Source organism: Sycon ciliatum, chromosome 7 (genome assembly GCF_964019385.1).
Source record: "Sycon ciliatum chromosome 7, ocSycCili1.1, whole genome shotgun sequence".
Classification (NCBI taxonomy): domain Eukaryota; kingdom Metazoa; phylum Porifera; class Calcarea; order Leucosolenida; family Sycettidae; genus Sycon; species Sycon ciliatum.
Window position 1 is genome coordinate 34791584 of NC_088649.1, and position 23785 is coordinate 34815368.

At 46.7% G+C, this 23785-nt stretch overlaps 2 protein-coding genes across 2 annotated transcripts in view; one reads left to right on the forward strand and one right to left on the reverse strand.

Annotated features, from left to right (window-relative positions):
* Positions 1-5093, reverse strand: part of LOC135821387 (uncharacterized) — a 39977-nt gene extending 34884 nt beyond the window's left edge. Inside the window, exon 1 of the mRNA XM_065334459.1 lies at positions 866-5093. Within this exon, the coding sequence (XP_065190531.1) occupies positions 1680-4820 (3141 nt within the window). The 5' untranslated portion in view covers positions 4821-5093 and the 3' untranslated portion in view covers positions 866-1679. The remainder of the gene's footprint in view (positions 1-865) is intronic.
* Positions 5094-18849: 13756 nt separating this feature from the next.
* LOC135821393 (uncharacterized) lies at positions 18850-23734 on the forward strand. The gene is made up of 8 exons (XM_065334466.1): positions 18850-19786; positions 19986-20051; positions 20280-20635; positions 20793-20984; positions 21140-21706; positions 21937-22037; positions 22211-22598; positions 22976-23734. Exons 1-7 carry the CDS (start codon positions 19095-19097, stop codon positions 22595-22597), a joined length of 2361 nt encoding a protein of 786 aa, XP_065190538.1. The 5' UTR covers positions 18850-19094; the 3' UTR covers position 22598; positions 22976-23734.
* The last annotated feature ends 51 nt before the right edge of the window (positions 23735-23785 follow it).

The window sequence follows — 23785 nt, forward strand, 5'->3', positions numbered from 1 at the left end:
CGACATATCTGGGACGAGTTTCTTGTTGTGTGCGCTTTCGGCTAGGCTGATAACAAAAGTTGGCCAATAGTGCTTGCATGTAGTGGATCAAACGGGCCTCCAACCAATCACTCACGGCTTTTCACCATGACAGCAGAGAGCCTGGGTGCAGACGGTGAACTGGCTGCACTGGATCTCTACTACATGCAGATGTAGATGCGTCAGCCTTTTCACAACTCTGACCATGAACTTCATGTAGCTTGTGTCAAAACGTGTATTTTTTCACTGCATGGTGTCTTCAAGGCAAGGGTCTAGCTCGGCTGTGTATCACGTGTACGTGTACGTGTGTGAGCTGACAGGCCTACAACTAGTACAAGCAAAATTGCTCACCGTTGCGTGTGAACAGCTAGTCCGACTCATCCGACGCAGTCGACCGTTTCATGTCGGAGTCATTAGACACCCTACGCAAAACACGTTATGTTGTAATGGTATTACCGTAAGGGGGAAAATACCGTGATTGGCGTTCGACCTTTAGCAAGATGCACGCTATTTTTAGAACGCTGTTGCCACGAGAATGCTATTATTTCGCGCGGTACAACCATTTATGTCACCATATACGCGATACAAGGTGAAATGCGTACGGACTATGCAATATTTGGCCACAAAACGTACCGTTGGTCACAACGATAAATCACACCCCATAACGTTTTTACGCTGCAGCTTCAACGCTATTTTGGTGATAAGGGTACAAGTACCGTAAATAATAGCGTTACCGTTGTTTGCTAAGGGTGTCTGGTGTTGGAGCACGGACCAAAAATTCGGCCTAGTGTGAACCAGTCATAAATATACAACTCTGCAACTGTAATGCAACACACAACAAACTAACCTCTTTTCACTCTCCAGTTAGGTGACTGCATGCTGAGCCCGATCAACGTCAGTGCGTAACATCCGTACCACCAGTTTCTGCTCCAATGTCCAATAAACTCACTGAACTCAGAACATAATTATCTCATTATATACGGTACTCAAACTAAAAATAATTCTGACACATTATGATGTCATAGTCATGTCACAATGACGTCTGGTGATGTCATAGTCAGGCTACCACATAGCCGTGGCCCGAGTGCGAGGAATCGCTGAGGATGATGAAGCGACACCATAGTTATTATGACATCATAGGCATGTGATGTCACAGGCATAAAATACCATAGTCAAGTAATGGAATAGAAATGTGAAAACTGCCACAAAAATGTGAAATGGTGAGAGAGTGTTCTTAAAAATAAAGTATTTCATTGCATGATCACATGTTCATCTTATGAATACAACGTGCTGAACCACCATCGGGGCTCCCGGACAGACAAGCCAACAACTTATACTGAACGAGCAGGCTTCCGCACAGCAGGTGTGTGTGGCAAGTGTTTCCACCAACAGACACAACTGGAGTGTTATATATCGTCCTGTCCCACTTTCCCTCTCTTCCTCAACTTCCCTGATCAGTACCATGTACAGTAGTAACCATTCCAGCAGTGGTTCAACATGACATCACATGACCACCAGCAGTGGTTCAACATGACATCACATGACCACCAGCAAGAATGTTCATCTCTGTGTCTAGTGTTTACATGTCTGACAAGCGATAGCATTCCTTCCACTGCGCATATACACGTTATCTTCACTGTTGGTTATGCCCAACAATGTCATTACGAATGAATCCGTAGTTGACCTGCTCTCTCGCCTGCAACATAGTCAAGTAATCTCCATAGCTGATCATTCACTAACTCTCGCTTTGGTACTGAAAGGCACACGAGGTTTTGACATTCATACACAGCTGATGCAAACTGCCTACTGCCCTCGTCATTCTCCGCTTGAAAGTCATTCCCATCCAGACCAACAAGTTGGAGATCAGGACAAGAAGACAGAATATCAGCGAGTACCGGAAGTGACTGGGATGTAAGGCCTGTTTCTGAGAGGACAAGGGAGATCAGTGATGTACACTGCTTCAGACATGGTGCAATGCTGCACAGAAACATGTCAGAAAGATCATTGTCGCTCAAGTCAAGCCGTGAAAGGTACTGAGAGTGCACACGAAGAACGTGTTTGACAACCCCAGTGCTGTGTGGCGTGAGCATCGCATGCACCAAGGCCATGTAACGAAATGGCCGTCCTGTCAGCAGTCCAGAAAGCAGAACAAGACCATCATCACCGATCGGGAAGCAAAAGAGGGGATATTCAAGAGACTTACAGTAAGCCAGCACGGTGATAGCTATGAGAACATTAGTTTTGATATCCTGACAGGACACACTACCTATGTGCAGGTACCCCAGGTCATGACATGTGATCACTGCGGGTACCAGCTGAGCATAGCCAGATGACGTGAGCTGCAAATTCTCTAAGGAAAATTGTCGAAGAGCTGTGTGGTTTTCACAGATAACACTATGGATACGTGCCACAGAACGGTCAGTCAGTGCATTGCCTTGGATAGAGAATACAACCAGCCCATGACAATGAGTTAGACCAGTAGTGAGTTGCTCAAAACCATCATCAGTAATCTGACAATCATTCAGACACACAGCACTGACAGACCTACTGTGATTCCTCAGTACTAACGAAAGAAGATGACAGTCAGCGGGCGAGACAGCCACGTTCGTGAAATCAAAGCCATAATGTTCGAAGGCTAGTTCTAGACTAGGTGAAGGTGACTGACTACAGCTGGTCATGTTGTCTGTGTCTGCACTGGGCTGTGCATACACACGGCAAGCCAGTAACAACAATTGGCGGCGAACTGGAGTTAAATTTTCACGTAGCAAGTCAGCTGACGATGCCGACTTCGTTGGTGGAACAGTCATCACAGAATGCACAGAGCTGTCTGTCGCAGCTGAAGAAAGACGTTCTGCAGCCTGTGAGTCTTCCGTGCGTTCCGATACAAGATACTGGTGGAGACAGTTGGATGCATGCGGGTTGATCGACTTCAAGGCAGTGCACAGTATTCTCATACTGGCACGGGGGACTTTGCGACGCCACAGCTGCAAAAGAGCATGGACTACGTCGTACAAAGACGACGAGAAAGAGTGAGGAAGAACTTCTTCAATGGCCTGTGCCACACTCACATTGTCTGGCAGTAGATCTTTAAGAAGACACCTTGCTAAACTCTGCACTGCTGCCTCATCAAGATGCTCACATAGCAACTCTACCACCTCAAGAAGATCATCTTCGGAGCAGCGAAGAAACTTTGTCACATCGCAACATGATGTCAGCTTGTTCACATCCTCTTTATCAGGGATACGCTGTGTGAGAATGGATGCAATCAACGACTCTCTGCTGACCGCTGTCAGTTGTGATGCAAGAAGACACCAAAACGTGCTCAAGTGACCCGTCAGAGCTCCTACTTGCCTCACCAAATATTCTACATCACTGGCATCAGGATTAGTGGATGCCATGTAAAGAGAAGCAAGACATTCTTGCACTGAAAGATGGCTGAATTGCCATTGAGTGATGGACGGGTATGACAGTGACTCACAAGCCACAAGAACACCAAGTGATCGACTTTCTCTAGAAACCTGCTCTGCATCTAGATCAGAATCACTGAACACTACCTTCTTTTTCATTAACGATACAAAAGCAAAATGACCCAACTCAAGAATTTGCTCCTGCAGCAAGCGTGGCACAGACACCCAGTCTGGATACGCACTCTCAGTGTTCTGTCGAATCATACTCAGTATCAACGACATGAAGATACCAAACAGTGATGAAGGTACAGAGCCACAACTACGAAACACATCACACGTCGACTGTGTGAAGTAAGGTGTTTGCATAATAGCTGAGAGGCTGGGATCAGCATCCACCTTCTCTAGTAGCCTGCTAGCCTCTGTGCATGGGAGAGCATTGTACACATACTCGCGAACATTGCCTTTGGTGAAACCCAGTACTTCAACCCGCCTATCAAATGGACATGAAACAGACAGTTTCATCACTTCTGCAGAATGGCGTGACGTGAGAAGCAGTCGAATGCCTTTCAACTCCTCACCACGAATAATGCCACGCACAAAATCACTGCAGTCACCAAGCATAGTTTCATCCAACCCATCCAGAATCACACACACATGTTTCAGATTGGCATGAACAAAGGAAGCAATTTCTTTTTGCTCCTCCACATCTACAATTCCATAGCGCTCTAGCTGTAACAGATCAACAACATTTCTGGCATGTCGAACACTTGCATCACGCAATGCTAACGCACTCACAATGTCAAACTCGTGCCACATTAAACCTCTTGCCCAGTCCAGCGGACCTTTCAACACGAAGATGGTCGTTTTGCCAGCGCCAGCACATGCAACAGCCAATACACGAACTGATTCGTCTTCATCAATGTCTTCCCCGTCAAAGTCAAACATATTGGCCAGTTGCACGTGCTGCACTTTGTCCGCAACCCGCGAGAAGACATGGCTCAACTTCTGCACATCGCTTTGCGAACCGAAGAATGTTTGTTCATTCAGTGATGCCAGGTCTTCACGAGGTATGACAACGACATTCACAAACATCTTATCTAGCGCTCGTCTGTTCGGTTTAGCGCACATACCCTTGCCCAACAGTACCTTAGCACCAACGTAGCGTTTCTTCAGCATCTCTGCAAACCTGACAACTGCATTGGGTAGCGACGACCTCCTTGGACTTGATTGTGTTGGTGATGATGTGGCCATGAGCGGACCTGCGACAGGGTAGTCGACACTAGCCGACGCAGCATGATGAACAGGGACATGATCACTGGTAGACGTCGGAGAACGACTACACAAATTGCGAAGTCTGGCCAGTGCCAGATTTTTGGAACTGCTAATCGGGTACATGATACTCTCTATCGTGTGTGTCAGCAGATTAGGAATACGCAGCCGTTCTCTCTCTCACCGAGCAGTGCTGTCCAATTATCTAGTTTACACGACACGACCCCTAGCCCGATAAACCAACACAGTTTGTGGGCTAGGGTTGGATAAATGTTTCTGGTTGCCACAAAAACTCAGACCTACACCGATTCTATCAATATAGACTACGTCTATCTCGCTCAAAGATCGTGCACTAGTGAGGAAAGGTAACGACTGTTTTCTAGCCTTTTTTTTACCGCCCGGACTAGCGTTCTGCTCTTGCAGCTCAGATTTTGTGGTTTTCAAACTGTATCACGGTATGACTGTCTGTACAGTCATGTACATGAACATAATGATGATTAGCACTCAGCTAGCAGTGGTCAGGCCAAGGAGTCGTATTCGTGAACATGGTAAAAGGCGACGACTCTTTACTCGTAGACTCCGAGTCCTAGGCTACAGTCAGTACAGGCTAATGATTATGTACAGCCCCCAGACCTGGCGCATGGCGATATGGCCTGGTCAGGCTGGTGGCTTGCGAATGATTATCAGGGCTTGAAAGTGCTACGTCACTCCATAGCAATGGCATAGCAACAATTTGAAAAATTCGAAAACTGGATCCACCTGGATCCAGTTTTTGTATGGATCCAAGCACATTTCAAGCGGTCTCACTCACAGCAAGGTGATGTTGCCAGTGAAACTGACTGATTTGGCTAGTGGGGGCGGGGTGACAACTGGTGGCGAAGTAAAAGTTGCAACTGCATACGACATGAGTGGGTTGCTATGCACCCACATACTGAGGCAATAGCAAAGTCACACCTTAGTGGATCCAAAATAGAAATCTGATGTCAATTTACTACTCCCAGGCCGTTTTTGACGTCATCACTTTCAAGCCCTGGACCACTTGAACTTTCAAGTAGTAGTGGCACTGACTGTGACATGTCCATGATGTACAGGGTCATCATTACAGTCATTAGTTTTAGTGTCATGTTGATCTACTACTGAGTACTAGTACCGGTACTAATACTAGTACCAAGAGTACATAACCCCCCAGAGTGTGCAACGCCTGATCCAGCTCCGCATAGGGTCTTGGTCGAGCGGAATCGGATCTTTGCGTCATAATACCGTACACATCTGAGGGGAACCCGGGGAGTCGCGGGTACTCTTGGATCAAAAACAATGGTGCCCTGCCTCGAGACCGGCCTTGCGCTGGTGTGAAGTGTACGCATGACATCAGAAGATCCGATTCCGCTCGACCAAGACCCTACACAGAGCTGGATCGGCGTTGCACACTCTGGGGGGTTATGTACTCTTGCTAGTACTGATAATTATTATCAAGAGTACATAACCCCCCAGAGTGTGCAACGCCGATCCAGCTCTGTGTAGGGTCTTGGTCGAGCGGAATCGGATCTTCTGATGTCATGCGTACACTTCACACCAGCGCAAGGCCGGTCTCGAGGCAGGGCACCATTGTTTTTGATCCAAGAGTACCCGCGACTCCCCGGGTTCCCCTCAGATGTGTACGGTATTATGACGCAAAGATCCGATTCCGCTCGACCAAGACCCTATGCGGAGCTGGATCAGGCGTTGCACACTCTGGGGGGTTATGTACTCTTGTTATTATTGTATCAGCCCCAGAAAAACGAACCATGTGTTTTGCCTGAAGTCTTCATGGCACCGAGGACACTTTGCCGACAGACAACACCAGCAACTGTAACTGTAACTTGCCTCAGAAAGATGATTGGGCAGAAATCAAATTTCCACCAGTTGTAGTCTTCGAGGTGCTGACTGCTGAGTCGAATGGTCTTGGTCCGAGGAAGCTGAGACGCTCCCTTCCTCTTTTATTGCCATTACCGACCATTCACCAAAATGACAATAATTCACTGAAAAACACTTCACCGCAAGACAAGTCACAGAATGGACAACCCACCGACTGGACACTTTACCGAAAGACACTTCACAGAAAGGCATTTGACAGAATGGCGATACATGTATCACGGACAAGACAGCTCACCGAAATTCCACTGTATTTTAAAAATGACTGGTTTGTAGTCACGCTATTAAACTAACTTTACCTCTCAGGTTTATCTTTGCTGGCTTGCTTGCTTGCCTGTATTGCTGAGGGAATAATTATAATTATGCTGGTTTGTATTTGTGGGTCCCCATGGTGCCTGGGCCACGCGTACTCATCCGGCGAATATGTTTGAATAATAACTTACTTCACAGGCTCTCAGTTTGGCAGCGCTGAAAATCTTGCGCTGACGTACTGGCGCTGGTTGTACGTAACGTAGTTATTTGGCTTAAATAACCTTTCAATGCGAAATGCCACACTGATATCCACACTCCGGAATTCCACACTGATATATATGAATGGAGTTGTCATTGTGTGCAGATTGTCAAATTTCATTGTCTTTTTATTTTAAAAAATTGTTTGTTTTGTTTTGCTTTTTCTTTAGTTGTTGTGTCAGGCCAGTGATATCATGGTCTGTGATTTCCCGTATAAGAGACATACCGGTATTCAAAAAGTACTTCAAAAAGAAGTATATCTATGCGATATCAGTGCACGTCGATGAGTTCTTCTTTCCACTGGTATACGCACTTTTGCCCAACAACACGCCAGCGATATATGAGTCAATGACAAGATAATTATAATTCATTAATGCGGCCAGTGAGCTAAAGCACGACACTCCGTGACAAATTGGTGTTGGCTGGCACCCGATCCACCGCGTCCAATATTGTTCACTTTATGGTCCCATTAAAATTAAATCTTTCTTTTGTATACTACTAGCACACATGTAGTAACCATGTCAACAATTATTATATTTTACATTCTCTCATGCATGTTTAAACATTATTATTTGGGTATAGTCATACGGTACATACCCCCCCCCCCCCAACACACACACACACACACACACACTACTACTACTACTACTACTACTACTACTACTACTACTACTACTACTACTACTACTACTACTACTACTAGTCAAAATCTTTATTTGAAAGAACCCGAAGTTATAAATATGGAAAAGGAACAAAAACGAAAAAGAGATTCAAAGCAAAACAATGATGAAGGCAATTCAAAATCAATAATCAGAGAAGGTAGCGAGAAAACAAGAAAAGAACACAATTGTAACTCCAACTCCAAAGCACGAAACAGGCATTACACTGAAGAGGGCATTCGTAATAGAAAAACAAAACAAAACAAAAAAAACTAAAACTAAAAAAACATAACTGGAGATCTTTTGCAAACTGAGCAAGTCATTTAAACACGCGACAGTACACGACATTCATGAACAAAATTTGCAGAGCGCTTAGTACGATAGGATGCTCTGCAGCCACGCAAACAAGTGATACACCAACGAAGGAGACAAAACGATAAACGGCAGCGCAAATGACTCATCACAACAGAGTACGATAGATCGATATTCTTCTCGAGAATCAGGCTAACCAGATATTTCAAAAATATGGTGCATTCCTTCCCAGCCATGCCATTTGTCGCGAACACCAGCGGAGTGAAACTCCCTCTATCAACTGTATTGATCCTCTCGCCATACTGCCGCCTCTTCTCTCCTTCGTTACGCTCCAATTGACTCGTGACTTTGGAACACGACAGCAGGCTGGCCCTAGGGTGCGTCACCCGGATATCGAAGAAGGCCTCCTGCTGCCGCGTCCAAAAACCACGAGCCCGTATATCAACACGAGCCTCAACGGAGCGATTCGCCGTCACCCCCTGGAGCTGCTCCTCCTGATATGGAAGGAGCTTCGGCTCGACCTCCACGTCTTGAACAACTCCACGCATTACATCTGCTAGGAGATCCCGGACCTCATTGTGTCTGGCGGATGGATACCCTCCGCAAGGGCAGGTCATCGCATGGTCCACCGTCATTGCCTTGCCGCACACACAATTCGGGGATAGGCCATCCAGCTGCAAGCCGTAACGAATAGCGATAGCGTCTCTGAAATCCGAGCGATTCAATACCGTCCCATTGGCAACTCCTGGCGATGACGTGAGCCAGGATGATACTCCTTTGCTGGCACCACTGCAAATGTTTACCAGAAAGCGTTGGCTTTCAGACAAACTGTCCTTGATGTCGTTGAGAGTCTGTTGTTCTTGACGAACTCTGTTCTTGCGGGTACTCTGCAGGCGCCTGCGACACTCCGTGACTGCATTGCTGATGAGGCTGCGAGCTCCGTGAGATGGCGCTGTCACAGGAGGTCGTGGCGGCGGCCAATCATCACCATCCTCCTCACCTGCATCCTCTCCAACACCGTATGATTGCGTGTTGGGAGAAGCCGCCGACGATTCGGCAGGAGGCGATGCAACATGAAGGCTTTGAGACCCATCTAGGCTTTGAGACCTAGATGATGCTGCAGGCTGTTCCTGTAATTGAGGCACACACAATTCGACGATGGGACGCACCGTGTGCTCGCACTCTATGTGCGCGACCCCGCAAGAATCTGAGATCTTGGGGATACCTAACCCACCCATTCGACAAGGCAGTGAAATTAAACATCGCAGCGGGTCATCATCTTGCAAAATCATGTCGGAGACTGCGGGCAACAATTTCTCCCGAATGGCCTGATCCAGTTTCGCAAACTGTGTAGCCTCACAGCTGACCGCCCTTAGACAGTATCGCCAACGAGAAATTATGCTGCGCACGAGTACAGTGTATGCCGCATGGGGCTGGGTGACAGCAAGCTCCGCAAGGCGATCGACCTCTGCAGCCCACTTGTCAACCCTCTCCCGGATGAATGATTCGCGGAATTCATCCGATCCCAGCGCGCCGCCAAGGTATCTGCAGCCCTCTGTCATGATGCTGATTCCCGTGCCAGAAAAGATACGGCGGGCCTCATCCGCACGTGCCTCCTTTACAAGAAGGACGGTCTTTGATGCATTGGGGTAGTATCCATACTCTGGGCCGATTTCACTAAGTGTGGACCAATAGTCGAATACATTGCTCACAGTACCAGCAGCCGAATCATCGTCCGCATACCAGATCTGTGTTGTGTTGGGACATTGAGTGGATAGAGAATTAATGAGAGGCATGATCGCTACCGCATAGATCGCCATTGCTAAAGGGTCCCCTTGGCATGTTCCCTCGCGTTAAAGAATCTCGCCGCCACCTGTCACAAACAGACGGGAGGGACTTTTGTACGTGTTCTTGAAGACTTGGCCTAGAGCAGGGCAACGAATGGGGACGTTATGCAGTGCTGCCTCTCTGTTTAATGAGTTGAATGCATTGGATGCATCAACAAGCAATATGGCGTCAGTGCTGTCAAGATTGAACAGACTATCCATGGCATGCACCGAGGCCTCGCAAGCAGAGGGCACGCCAACGCAAAGCTGTCGTGGTGCAGTGGTGTCCCTAACGTCGCTCTCGATGATTTTCATGATCGCGCGACACATAATGCGCCTGAAAACCTCCCCAACGGCTATAGGTCTCACCCCTGGGGATTTGTCCAAAGGGACCAGGCGAGCCGCGGTGAGAGCCTCCGTGCACGATGGGTCTATATCCTCAGTGCAAAGGACGCGCGCGGAGGCAGCAAGCGCGGAGGACAAATTGTTAGACGCCGACCCATAACATGTCAGCATGCGGATCCACCCCTCAGCGTCTATACCGGAGGGACCAGCAGATCCGCTCATTGATCTGCTGGTGGTTTTGATGAGTTGTGACGTTATTCGATCAAATAAAACTACTACTACTACTACTACTACTACTACTACTACTACTACTACTACTACTACTACTACTACTACTACTACTACTACTACTACTACTACTACTACTACTACTACTACTACTACTACTACTACTACTACTACTACTACTACTACTACTACTACTACTACTACTATTTCAATATCTTCCTTTTTGGCCGGCTTTCCAAGTTGCGCTATTGTGAATAGTGATCTGCTTTGATAGTAGTGACTGCTAATATTTGCCCGGATTTGACTCGAGTTTGGATTTTTTCTTCAATCATCTTTCCGATCACATTATCATGGATTTTCAATAAAGTTCTTTGACTACTACTACTACTACTACTACTACTACTACTACTACTACTACTATAGCCTGCTTGGATTTGGTATTTAGTAACCGTGCCAATCTCTCGTCTTGCGTCGAAACTGACTGCCCTCTGGGCGCCTCAGACCATGCCATTGTGTACTGCCAGTTCGACATCCCCCTGCCTCAGTCTCCCCGCGAAATAACGTCTCAAGCTCAGGAGCCTAACCCTATGTCTTTCGATCTCCGACACGTCACACCTGCTGTGTGGGAGGCGGTCAATGCAGACTTAGACTCAGTACCTTGGAACTCATTAATATCCTCAGACGTGGACAGTGCACTTAGTAACCTGCACAGTGTCCTGCAGACTGTGCTGTCCAAGTATGCTCCCCTTCATAGCTCCCGCAAACCAAATCGAACTCCCTCAACCCCAGGGTCTACACGCAAATATCATCCATGGGTTTCCACTGAACTACGCAAGGCTATCAAGTTGAAGCGTGACCTATTCAGCCTCTCCAAGAAATTCCCTACGGACTACAACCTATCAGCATATAAGGCACAGCGGAACCAGGTGAGACATCTCTCCCGCTGGTGCCACCGCCAGTACATTCGTTCAATCAAAACAACACTTACCTCAGGCAGCACTACGCTTCACCAGTTTGTCCGCAGTCAGCGATCGCACAAAGTAAAACCTGGCATCCCTGACATTGCAAGCCCTGATGGGCTGCTGGTGTCCGACAGCTTCCAAAAAGCAACCATCCTCAACAAGCAGTTTACCTCTGTCGCGGTGCCTGATGACCCACGTTTAGTAATACCCCCTCTCTAATATGACACTCGTCTTACTCGCCAATTCACCCGCGTTCATATCACTACAGCAGATGTTCGTAAAGCCATCTCAAACCTGAAATCTGGGAAAGCGCCAGGGCTAGACGGTATCACGAACAATATGATAAAGAAGCTAGCTCCTGCGATTTCTTTTCCACTTAGCCGCCTATTTAACCTCTCCTTTACCACAGGCAAGTTCCCTACTGACTGGAAACTGGCTAAAATTGTGCCTATTTACAAGTGCAAAGGCAGCAAATCTAAAGCTAGTAACTATCGCCCAATTTCCCTCCTGTCCTGTATTTCCAAACTTTGCGAACGGCTCTTCTTCAATCAATTGTATAATCATATTTCTCCTGCTCTGGATCCCGCGCAATCTGGGTTTCGTCGTGGTGACTCGACCGCTCTACAGCTCACCAAGCTGATCCAAAACATTGCCGACCATCGTCATATGGGGCGGAACGTTGCCATGTGCTTTTTCGACCTCGAGAAAGCTTTCGACACCGTGTGGCACCGTGCATTACTTGCTAAACTTTCCAAAGTTTTCGGTGTGTGTGACTCAGCGCTGGAGTGGATTACAGACTACCTATCCGACAGAACGCAAGTTGTCTTTGTAGGTGGAACTCTCTCAGATGCTTCACCTGTTCTGTCCGGAGTGCCCCAGGGATCCATCCTAGGGCCCCTCCTTTTCCTAGTATATATAAATGATCTTCCCAGTCATGTTGAAGGTGTGTCCTTATTTGCTGACGATACTGCACTGCTCCGGTTCAATGAGTGTCTAGACAGGCTGCGAGACAGTCTCCAGCGCGGTATCAACGAAGTCCATCAGTGGATGACTACCTGGAGACTAAGACCTAATATCGCCAAGACTGAGATATTATTCCTGCCGAACTCAGAGCCAACCTATGCATTCACTCTTCCCGGATCCCTCACAGACCTCACAGTATAGTAAAACAACACAAACATCTTGGTTTGGTCATTGACTCAGACTTATCGTTTAGTAGACATGTCGACTATATCTGTAGCAAAGTCAGTAAAGCTGTTGCCTACCTCGTGTCTCACTGCTCACACCTACCGCTTGAATGCATTCGACTTTTTATCATTGCTATATTCTCCCCATTTTTCTCTATTGCTCAACCGCCTGGTCATCCCTACTTAGTAAATCGTTAATGAGTACCCTGGAAGTCCACAATAAGAGGATCCTCAAAGTCCTTTTCCGCAAACCATCATACTTTCCTTCTGCCGAGCTGTATGATATGTTTAACACCTTCCCTATCTCTAGTCAAGCGGATCGAAAACTGTGTATTGTTGTTCATTCTATTCGTCTTGACAAAGCCCCGCCACACTTGCGTAAATATAACTGGTTTCTTCCCACTCGTCCTACGCGCAATCCCTGCACTTTACCTAAAGCCCGAACCTCAGCTTATACCAGATCTCCGTTTTTTGCTGCCTATTCTCTCTGGCTGGCCCTGCCTCTATCAGTAAAATCGTCTTGTACGCTAAAGGATTTCAAGGCCAACATGAAGCTCGTGTTCTAATAACTGCTAGTTCTTCATCCACATTTGTTTCTCTTTGCCTCCAGTAATGTGTAATATTTATTTATTTTTGCTTTGTTTTTGTTTACTGCCATGGCTGGCTACCGCCCCCCCCCCCCCCCTCCCTCCATATTGGCCTATATTCTCTGGCCACGGGAAGGTGAAATAAATAAATAAATAAATAAATAAATGACTGCCCCATAGGGCCACCGCACATCGGTGTCTAAAGCTTGATTCACATGAAGTCTTCATTTCGTGTACGGGAAACGCGTCGCAGCATCGCGAAAACATTGACTTGAGCTCAACGACTTTTTTTTACGTCTTGGGTAATAGGGCTTGAAAGTGATGACGTCAAAAACGGCCAGGGAGTAGTAAGTTGACATCAGAATTTCTATTTAGGATCCACTAAGGTGTGACTTTGCTATTGCCTCAGTATGTGGGTGCATAGCAACCCACTCATGTCGTATGCAGGGGTGACTTTTACTTCGCCACCAGTTGTAACCCCGCCCCCAGTAGCCAAATCAGTCAGTTTCACTGGCTACATCACCATGCTGTGGGTAAGACCGCTTGAAATGTGCTTGGATCCATACAAAAACTGGATCCAAGTGGATCCAGTTTTTGAATTTTTGAAATTGTTGCTATGCTGTGACGTAGCACTTTCAAGCCCTATTGCGCGATGATTTTCCAGTACGCGAAATGAGGTATGAATCAGCTTTAACAGCACAGAGGTCACGTGACCAGCATGACGCTACACTGTCCACTGAACAATGCAGTGTGCCAGTACACAAACCAGTCTACAGTGTGGAGATATTGAACTACACAAGTACTCGAGTACCGTACTCAGTTTAATATTATAATATACAGTCAGATCTCGTTTATCCGGTCCTCTTTTATCCGGATACCTCGCCATCCGGACGAAAATTGTTGATTACCGATTTTTCAGCATACATGTATGTCATGCATACATACAGTATGTACATGGTTGTTTGATTATCCAGTTCCCTCGCCTATCCGGATTTTTTTGTGTGAAACGGATGTGTGCGTTTATGCGAGGTCTGACTGTACATTCATGAATTGGAGAACAGCATCCAGTTTTACTATCACTAGTATCAGCTATATGTGGCAAGAGAAGTAGTCAAACACATCACTGGTAATAACATATTATCACCTGAGTTATGGGAAACAGTAGGAAGAAAACGGGTGCAGAATGGAGTGGAAAATAATAATTTTATGTAGTCCATTGCATGGACAGCAGCAAAAACGAGGCCAGTAGTTATAATAGTGCAACATGGATACGCAGACGAGTATTTGTGTATGAATGTGATCATGAACAAACACACAGAGCAAGTACCGGTAAACCATGGTCTTTTCATTTCTCCAGTGAAATTAAAGTTGTCACAACCAGATATTAAGAAGTCGCAACCACTACTTCGTACAACCAGATATTATCGCAAAAAAATACCATGAAAACTTGCCTGGCCTAGCTGTGTGTAAAATTGAAAATACACAATGATATGTGTGGTTGGGGAAGGATAAAGGGGGAGGGGTGATAAGGGGGAGGGGGAGGAGTGATAGGGGGTGGGAGGGGTGATAGGGGGAGGGGGTGATAAGGGGGAGGGGTGATAAGGGGGAGGGGTGATAAAGGGGAGGGGGTGATAAGGGGGAGGGGTGATATGAGGAGGGGAGGGGTGAAAAGGGGGAGGGGAGGGGTGAAAAGGGGGAGGGGAGGGGTGATAAGGGGGAGAGGTGATAAGGGGGAGGGGATAAGGGGGGGGGGGCAACTTCTCCAACAAGGAAGGTAGCAGTTCCAAGATCAAAATAAAGCAATTGAGAAGAGAACAATTTTGATGAAATGGATATGTTCCATCTTCATTCACCTTGTGTACTGTCTGAACAGATAGACATGTACAATGTACATCTTCACAATCCTCTGCATTCTGCATTCAACACAATCATACAGAAGACAACAAAACAATGACATCATCGTATTACATCATCACCGACCAGGTGACTTGATACTTGAAATCATGATTACATAGCAGGAACTACCAGCATCAGTTTGTATGATTGTTTTTAAAAGATGACATCATTGGCAGGTTACAAAGAACAAACATTAATTTCTGCATTTCCTGCATCTCAGCAAGAAGGGCATACCGATGTATACATGATGATTGGACTGTGTATGGATGGATAGCAGTAGTTGAAAGATAGCACCGGTCTCAGCACCGGTCTCAGCTAGTACACTTCCTGTTCTCTGGTACCCGACAGTAGTGGGGTTGTGCACAACAAAAATTCGTAAGACTATGCCCGTCCGGGTTCGAGAAACGAAAGTTGCCGCGAAAATTCGTCCAAACGCGACCGAAAGAGATCAGATCTACGAAACTATTTTTCGTCATATGGAATAAGTAAATAAGTAAATTATCGTGTCCGTTCCCGAATGGAACTCATGACGGCCGCTAACACCCGGTAAACCCTAGCGGCAGATGCAGCGCTGCAGCCCACAGTCAACTGGGAACTGGTGGCCAGGTACATGGGGTACATTGATGCAGCTAATGACGTTTCTCGTCACTTGTACCAGTGGTTGTGAGACTTATCCACCCACCCCCACCGTCCTATGCAGTACATTGTACATACTACTCCCTGTCTTCACTCTCTTCGTACCCGCAGCGCTAGCATCGACCCAATACGAAAAAGTCTGTACGTTGTGCGCAATCTCAAGGCTAACGAATACCGTACTCCTTTAATTGTTTCCTTAAAAATTTCCTTACCGGGGAGGGGGAGGGGTACTTGGACCCGTTTGAAAACAGAACACGGGATCACTTGTAAACCGGTTGGGAGTATTGTACATGACATGTGGAGTACTGCAGGCACATGCAGTTACGTGGGCAGAGTGTCCAGTGTACATTGTCTATACATATACAGCTGGGAGTAGTACAGTGTTGCTAATGTGTGTACAGTGTTGCTAATGTGTGTACAGTGTTGCTAATGTGTGTACAGTGTTGCTAATGTGTGTACAGTGTTGCTAATGTGTGTATAGTGTTGCTAATGTGTGTACAGTGCTACTCAATGAAATCCAATAGAGTGACTCTAGTTCACGCCTTGCATCATACCGCAGCTCAGTGTCCACAGGTCTATGACTGCACAACAGCAGGCGTGTACTTGAGTGAAGTGACTGGATTTCATTCAGCACTACTCTACATAAGCCGTATAAGCCGGGGTGGAAACCGTGCTTCTATTCAAGTTATGCTTCTATTGAAGCCATGCAGTTGTACATGTGAACATCATCAATGTCCAGTGTACAGCATACATTGGCACACATGTAGTGAGCTAGTACATGTGATTACATTCAAATCAGGATTCTGTGCCATGACTGAGCTTTGGAAAATCAGCTTCTATTCCAGTCATGACACTTCTATACAGGTCATGCCTTTCTACGTGACACTACAGTATATTGTGCTGGTAGTGGTTGACAAGAGCAGTTCTGTATAGACATACACACACCATCAGAAAACCTTACCTTCTAGTAATGAACAGTAGCCAGTAATGTTCAGGTCTCCTACACCAGCAACCTCATCATCCACAACACAGGTAACCATAACAACAGCTCCTGCAGAAACATGAGCCATGGCATGCACAGTAACAGCCGCAGAACCAGCAGCAACAACAACAAAGGCAGCGATAACAGCCGCAGAAACAGCAGCAACAACAACAACAAAGGCAGCGATAACAGCCGCAGAAACAGCAGCAACAACAACAAAGGCAGCGATAACAGCCGCAGAAACAGCAGCAGCAACAACAACAAAGGCAGCGATAACAGCCGCAGAAACAGCAGCAACAACAACAACAAAGGCAGCGATAACAGCCGCAGAAACAGCAGCAACAACAACAAAGGCAGCGATAACAGCCACAGAAACAGCAGCAACAACAACAAAGGCAGCGATAACAGCCGCAGAAACAGCAGCTGCAGCAACAACAACAGGAGAAAGAAGTCACCGAGTTAGCAACAGCATCAACAGCAATAATAGCCACAGCAACATCAGGTGCAACAGCAACAGCATTGTGCAGGCGGATAAGCAGAGTTGCAGGTGAAGGCATACACACACACACACACACACACACACACACACACACACACACACACACACACACATACGTAGGTGCACACACAGTGCTGTATGAAGGAGTGGTCTAAACATTCATAGTTCAACACTCCAGGTCATGATGCATGGACAACACACGGAGTAAAGCATATGAGAGAATGAGATGAGTAGAAAGGCATTTTCGAAATAAAGTCATTCCAATGTGCACCATACTGACTACAATACAATGACATTGGATTTTGACTCCTGGGATAGGGGAGGGGAGGTGGGTGGGGGTGGGGGGTGGGGAGGGGAGTGCTAAGTGGAGAAAGCGTTCATCATGGCATCCGGTGTAGCAGTTTCCGACGAGGTCAAGGCCGCTTGGAATGACATCAAGCTGCGCAAGAAGGTCCGTTACTACCTTCTCAAGCTCAGTGATGACTTAACCCTTTGCATGCTGAGCGCCTTTTCTCCAATCCACTGGCCGTACAGCGCACTGACTCTCTTGGTGGAGTATGCACTCACAGCTCCGAACGAAATTTATTCTGATTTTACTCAACCTTGATGGATTTCCATCGTCCTGGGCTCGTTGGAAAGATCAGGACCAAGCGAATCCATCCTGGCAGCTCTCAGCTCCATAGACACATCAGGGCCACATCCAGGTCCTCTCCGAATTACTCCACCGTGCCTCGGAACGGCACAACAACTCAATTTCACATTCTTGTTCGGCTTCTTGCCCAAATTCAACAGATTTTCACAATTCAAACTGCGCTGCAAAGCTCAGATCCAAGCGCTTCATTTGATGTCCATCACGCATGCGCCGTGCCAAAAGGGAAATCCCCTGGCACGCTCTGCAACAAAAAGAAGTTATGAACAAAAAAATTCGCGTTCACTCGGGGCCGTGATTTCCGTGTTCATCTTGTCGCCGCTCAATGAATTCTTATCCTATCGCGAAGAACTTTATACCCCCGGAAAGATGAGGTGAAGATCTTTCCAACGGTGTATTGATTGTCGCGATGCGTTTATGTTTGACGAAGTTACGAAAGTTTGTACACTGGTCTATGCACTGCGATACAGCGCGCGTTCACTCTGGGCCGTGATTTCCGTGTTCATCTTGTCGCCGCTCAATGAATTCTTATCCTATCGCGAAGAACTTTATACCCCCGGAAAGATGAGGTGAAGATCTTTCCAACGGTGTATTGATTGTCGCGATGCGTTTATGTTTGACGAAGTTACGAAAGTTTGTACACTGGTCTATGCACTGCGATACAGCGCGCGTTCACTCTGGGCCGTGATTTCCGTGTTCATCTTGTCGCCGCTCAATGAATTCTTATCCTATCGCGAAGAACTTTATATCCCCGGAAAGATGAGGTGAAGATCTTTCCAACGGTGTATTGATTGTCGCGATGCGTTTATGTTTGACGAAGTTACGAAAGTTTGTACACTGGTCTATGCACTGCGATACAGCGCGCGAACTTTTGGCGAGTTAACTCGTACGTAGTGGATCAGGTCATGCATAAAGTGCGAGTTAACTCGTACTCAGCACGCAAAGGGGACTTAAAGGGGAACTCCACGAAAAAATGAAAATTTGATAGCCTGTAGAGTTTCGGGCGCTGAGTCGAATGGTCTTGGTCCGACGCCTCTACGACGAAGCGTTCTTGAGATATTTCAATTTTAGACACGCCCCTATACCAATGTATTGTGACGTCATTGTGGCAAAGTGCGAAACTAGCAGGGTTTGGGATCGCACTTTCTTTTTGTCATGTGCAACTTCCCTTCCTGCTTAGGAAAGTTTGCCATTTCACCTGAACTACCGTGATGCCGAATTGTTGTGTGGTCGGTTGTTCCAGTAGAGCAAATCATCCTCCTGGGGTTAGTTTTCACAGATTTCCCAAGCATGACGACCTGGCAAAGCGCTGGGATGTTGCTATACGTCGGGAGAACTTGCCAGCGGATTTTCGCAGCACTAGCTACGTTTGTTCCCTGCATTTCTGCAAAGAGGATTTCGCGATACAGAGGGACTTGAGAGCCGAGTTGATGAATACTCCGTCCAGGAAGACACTCACCCATGGAGCAGTGCCCTCAGTTTTTCCGGACCGTGAGCCTCCAGCGAAGCGGAAATTCAACAAACTGCAACTGAGTAAGCAGGAGGTACGTGCCATGCAACTTTTGAAATTTTCTGGGTCTGATGTTGGATGTAGTCCCTCATGCTGCGACTCTACTGTTTGTTCGTTCTCATCAATGTTGCCTGTATATCCTCAGATTGCATTGCCATCAACTCCAACAGTTATTGCAGCTGAGGTCGATGAACCTGAGGTCGAGGTTGATGAGCCATGTACATGTACTCCCACTAACGTTGGTACGCAAACTGTAAACCCTTCGTTCTCATCAACTGCAACACAAACACACGACCCCCCGAGCAAGTACGAAGGGTACAGACATGTTTGCTTGCGATGCGCAGGCAGCATGCACAAGGAAATGTCTGACCAATCCTGCCAAACTGAACCAGAGTAAGTTGATTGTGTGCATATCTCTGTCTATAGCGGTTACTGTTTTAGGCGTGGTTGCATGAATATCGTACCACTCAGTACAGTTGCTAGAATCTGAATAGCGATAATAGTCCCAACGTAATTGAGAACAACTATCAGGGTAGGAAAACTGTCGTCCTTAGTGTACTTTCTATTTCCTGTGCACACTCCCATGCTGCAGACACGTGGACAGGCTAGAAGCTCTATCACCGGCTACACCGAAATTCATGCAACCGTCTCCTGCGAAGTAAGGGACAGGAGTGGAATATTGTTGTATCTGTTTGTGGCTCTAAAGGTGACTGCCATGTACGCTTTAGGCTTTAGGCTGAAACATTTTAGAAGTCGTGACTTGCAGTGCAATAAGAACGCGATGTTCTGAAGCTACCATGATTTGTCTTGGGCAAAACTGTCGGGGAGTAATATCATCCATCCAATCCGCGACTTGTATCTCTGTCTGCGTATGTATGTCTTCTAGGGCAGACGTGCAGAAGACTCCAACAAAGCCGGCTATGTATCCCCATCTTTGCATCAGCCCATCTACTGCATCTGGTGAGAGTGACTCCACGCTCAGTGATACTGAGTCTTATGATGAGGATGATGATGAGGATGATGATGATGACGACCCCATGGACGACGGCACTAGTGAGATGTACCTAGTGTCGAAGTCATCGTTAAATCGACTGCTATGTCGCTGCCTTGCATGTGGCTCCCAAATTCTAGAGAAGAAGGAAGCTGTGCATGGCTCTATGCTAACCGTCCATACCACCTGCGCGAACGGTTGCACACAGACTTGGCACTCTCAAGAGTTAGTGAAGCGCCAACAGCCTATCGGTAAGTGCATGGAATGGTTCTTACGTTCACGCAGTGGTTTATGGTTTAGATGGCTACAAATTTCAACCTCACTTTTCTGTTTCAGAGAACATGTCCCTCAAGTCCCTGACATATCGGCTCCAATCACTGCTTTTACTTATTTCTTTTCTATGTTCAGCTAATCTCCTAATCGCAGCTGCAATCATCTTTAGTGGTGGCTGCTACGAGAAGTTTGCGTCGTTCGCGAAATTTCTCAAACTGGCCTTCATTGGGCATAGCCTGTTCTTCCGCCACCAGAAGTCGACCATTCTCCCCGTCATACGAGCCGCTTGGACCAGGGAGAAAATGCGTGTCTGGAACCTGTTACAAGGTAGGCTGCGTGTACAATGTAATGTAATGTAATCAAGTAGTTATTAGTTTTGCTCCAAGTAATAATACAGTTATTTGGGTGGTGCCAAATTCTGGTAGACATTCGGGAGGGTGACTGTGTATCTGTACTATGGATCTGTGTTCCTTCTCTTCTAGGTCGCAAACTTGTGTTGTGCGGCGACGGGCGATGCGATAGCCCTGGCTATTCCGCAAAATTTGGCACATACACCTTCCTGGATGCCGAGACTAACCTGCTAGTCGATTTCGAAGTGGTGGAGTGCACAGAGACTAACAGCTCTGTAGCAATGGAGAAGGCCGGATTTATCAGGGTTCTTGATCGCTGCAAGGAAGCCCTGGCTGTCGATGTCGTCGTGACGGACAGAAGCCCGTCCATCAAGGCAACTATCCGCGACCAGTACCCTGGTATATGCCACCAATTTGATGTGTGGCACTTTGCCAAGAATGTGGCCAGCAAGCTGCGGTCTGCTTGCCATCGCAAGAGCCATGCTCCGCTATTGGCTTGGATTCCCGCCATAATTAGCCACTTCTGGTGGTGTTGTAGTAACTGTGACGGCAGTGTCGACTTGCTGAAAGAACGTTGGCAGTCAGTGCTGTACCACGTCTGCAACACCCACGCATGGACGGGAGGGCAGCTGTGCAGCACTTGTGCACATTCTGCATTGAGCGGCGAAGACGAACGAGCCATCAAATGGATCAAAGCTGGTAGGTAATTTCACAGCAGAATTTCTTACATGTGTTTACCTGCCATGGCCCATGGGACGCTGCCCTGTCCAAGTGTATTGCTTTAGCGCAGTGCAGACGCGTTTTTTAAAACTGTTTACTGTTGTGTTGACGTGTCAGGCTGCTATCATTGACTATCATGAAGCTGTTATACTATCACCAGAGGTTCTGCATTCTATATTTGTATCCTCTGGCTACTCCTTTGTGCATAGATTCAGAACCTTACAAAGCATTGAAAGGCATCCTTTTGGACAAGAAACTCCTCAAAGACATGGACAAGTTGACCAAATTTTGCCACACCGGAAGTTTGGAGGTGAGAGGTTTCAACATAATTGTATAATTATCACTTTCAGTCTATTGTTACTGTGTGTTCCTTGATCAAGCTTGCTTGGTCTCACTCCAGTTTGGGTACTGCCAGCCAATTACCTCATACAGCAGTGTATTCTAAAGCAAGTATGTTTTCTCCACATTCTCTTTCCCATGCAGGTATATCATAGCGTCATGACCAAGTACATTCCCAAACGCATTCACTTCTCAATTCTGGGCATGATTGGACGCACACAGCTCGCGGCACTTGACCACAACTTCAATGTCAACCGTCACCATAGCAAAGCCAAAAAGACCGGGGAAGGAAGGTACAAGGTTCAATTCTCAAGGCACAAAGGAGATTACGTGGCCAAAAAGATATATGACAGAAAGAGCTATGCGTACGTGGACAAACTCATGTGTGATGTTGTGGCGGTTGCACATGGCGAGCTTGATGTCCCTGCCTTGGAGAAGCGCGTCTCCCTGCCGATTTCCAGGCGGAACCCTCCTGAGAAGGCTGAGGTGGTGGCAAAGTTGACATCTAGATTGGAAAAGAAAAAAGCCTAAGGTGAGCAATACTGCCTGTATATGCTGTCACTACATCGGTTTAAAATTGTAGATGCAAAATGGACATACAATACACTTCAAAAATCATACCTTGCAGTGAATGAACATCATTCCTATTAGTCATCAGTACTTACGGGATGTATTAGTTTTCTGGCCACTGTGCAATGTCTTCACTTGCCTCATTGAAACCTTGATAAGGAACACCTGATGTGAGAACAAGAAATGAAAACAGCCCAAGTTGATAATAATAAAGACAGACGCCCGCACACGGAGAGATTCTTGCGCCCAGATGCTTTCTGGGAAAAATGTGTTCCTAGTAAGCATAAGTAATGCAAGTGGAGTATCTATTCTGTGTATCCGTTACTCTCTCACCTGCAGGATTAGGATATCTTTGCCTGATGGTGTTGACAACGCAGGCTGGAATTCGACAACGAACGTGCTTGCCCAGCTTTCCATGTACATACAATGTGTACTGCCTGTATGCCGCATAGCGTAGAGATCTCTGCACAAGCATAGGATTTCATATTGAGTGTGTATGTTGAGTGCTCGGACACATACCACACTGCTGTACAATAATTATAGTCAACTTCCCCTTTACTCTTCATGTACATATCCCTTGTGTTGCACGTACATGTACCCGCCTGCACTATCAGTGCACCTATAGGCCGATTCATACTTCATGTCGCGAACGGGAAAGCCATCGGCGACCGTCACGAGACGGCTTTCTCAGACCGACTTTTTCGCGACGCGTTTCCCGTAAGCGAAATGAAGTAGAATCGTAGAATTTCACTTGTTGATTTTAAATTGACGTCCAATTATCTGGGGTTGGACACTCATTTGAGTGCATTCAATAACATACATGTAGATTTCTTCGTCAGAATGACTGTACAGATTCTAATTCTGCCCATTACCAAGTGACTCTCCCGCAAGAATTTACGCATTAATTTTGGTGTATACTTGTATGCTGCTGCTATTGCTGCAAGCCATGGTACATGTATACTACTGATTTGCGCACAGAGTTGTATATGTGATCTTCCACGGCTGTGAGCACTCAATCCCTAGTCCATAATTAAAGGCAAAGTCCAGCTGTTCATTTACATGGCGGGAATCTGCTCATTTCGGGTTTTTGAGAATTGATAAATGTGCCGTCCAGGTATAATCAAATGTGTGCGGTGTGCCTATAAACTC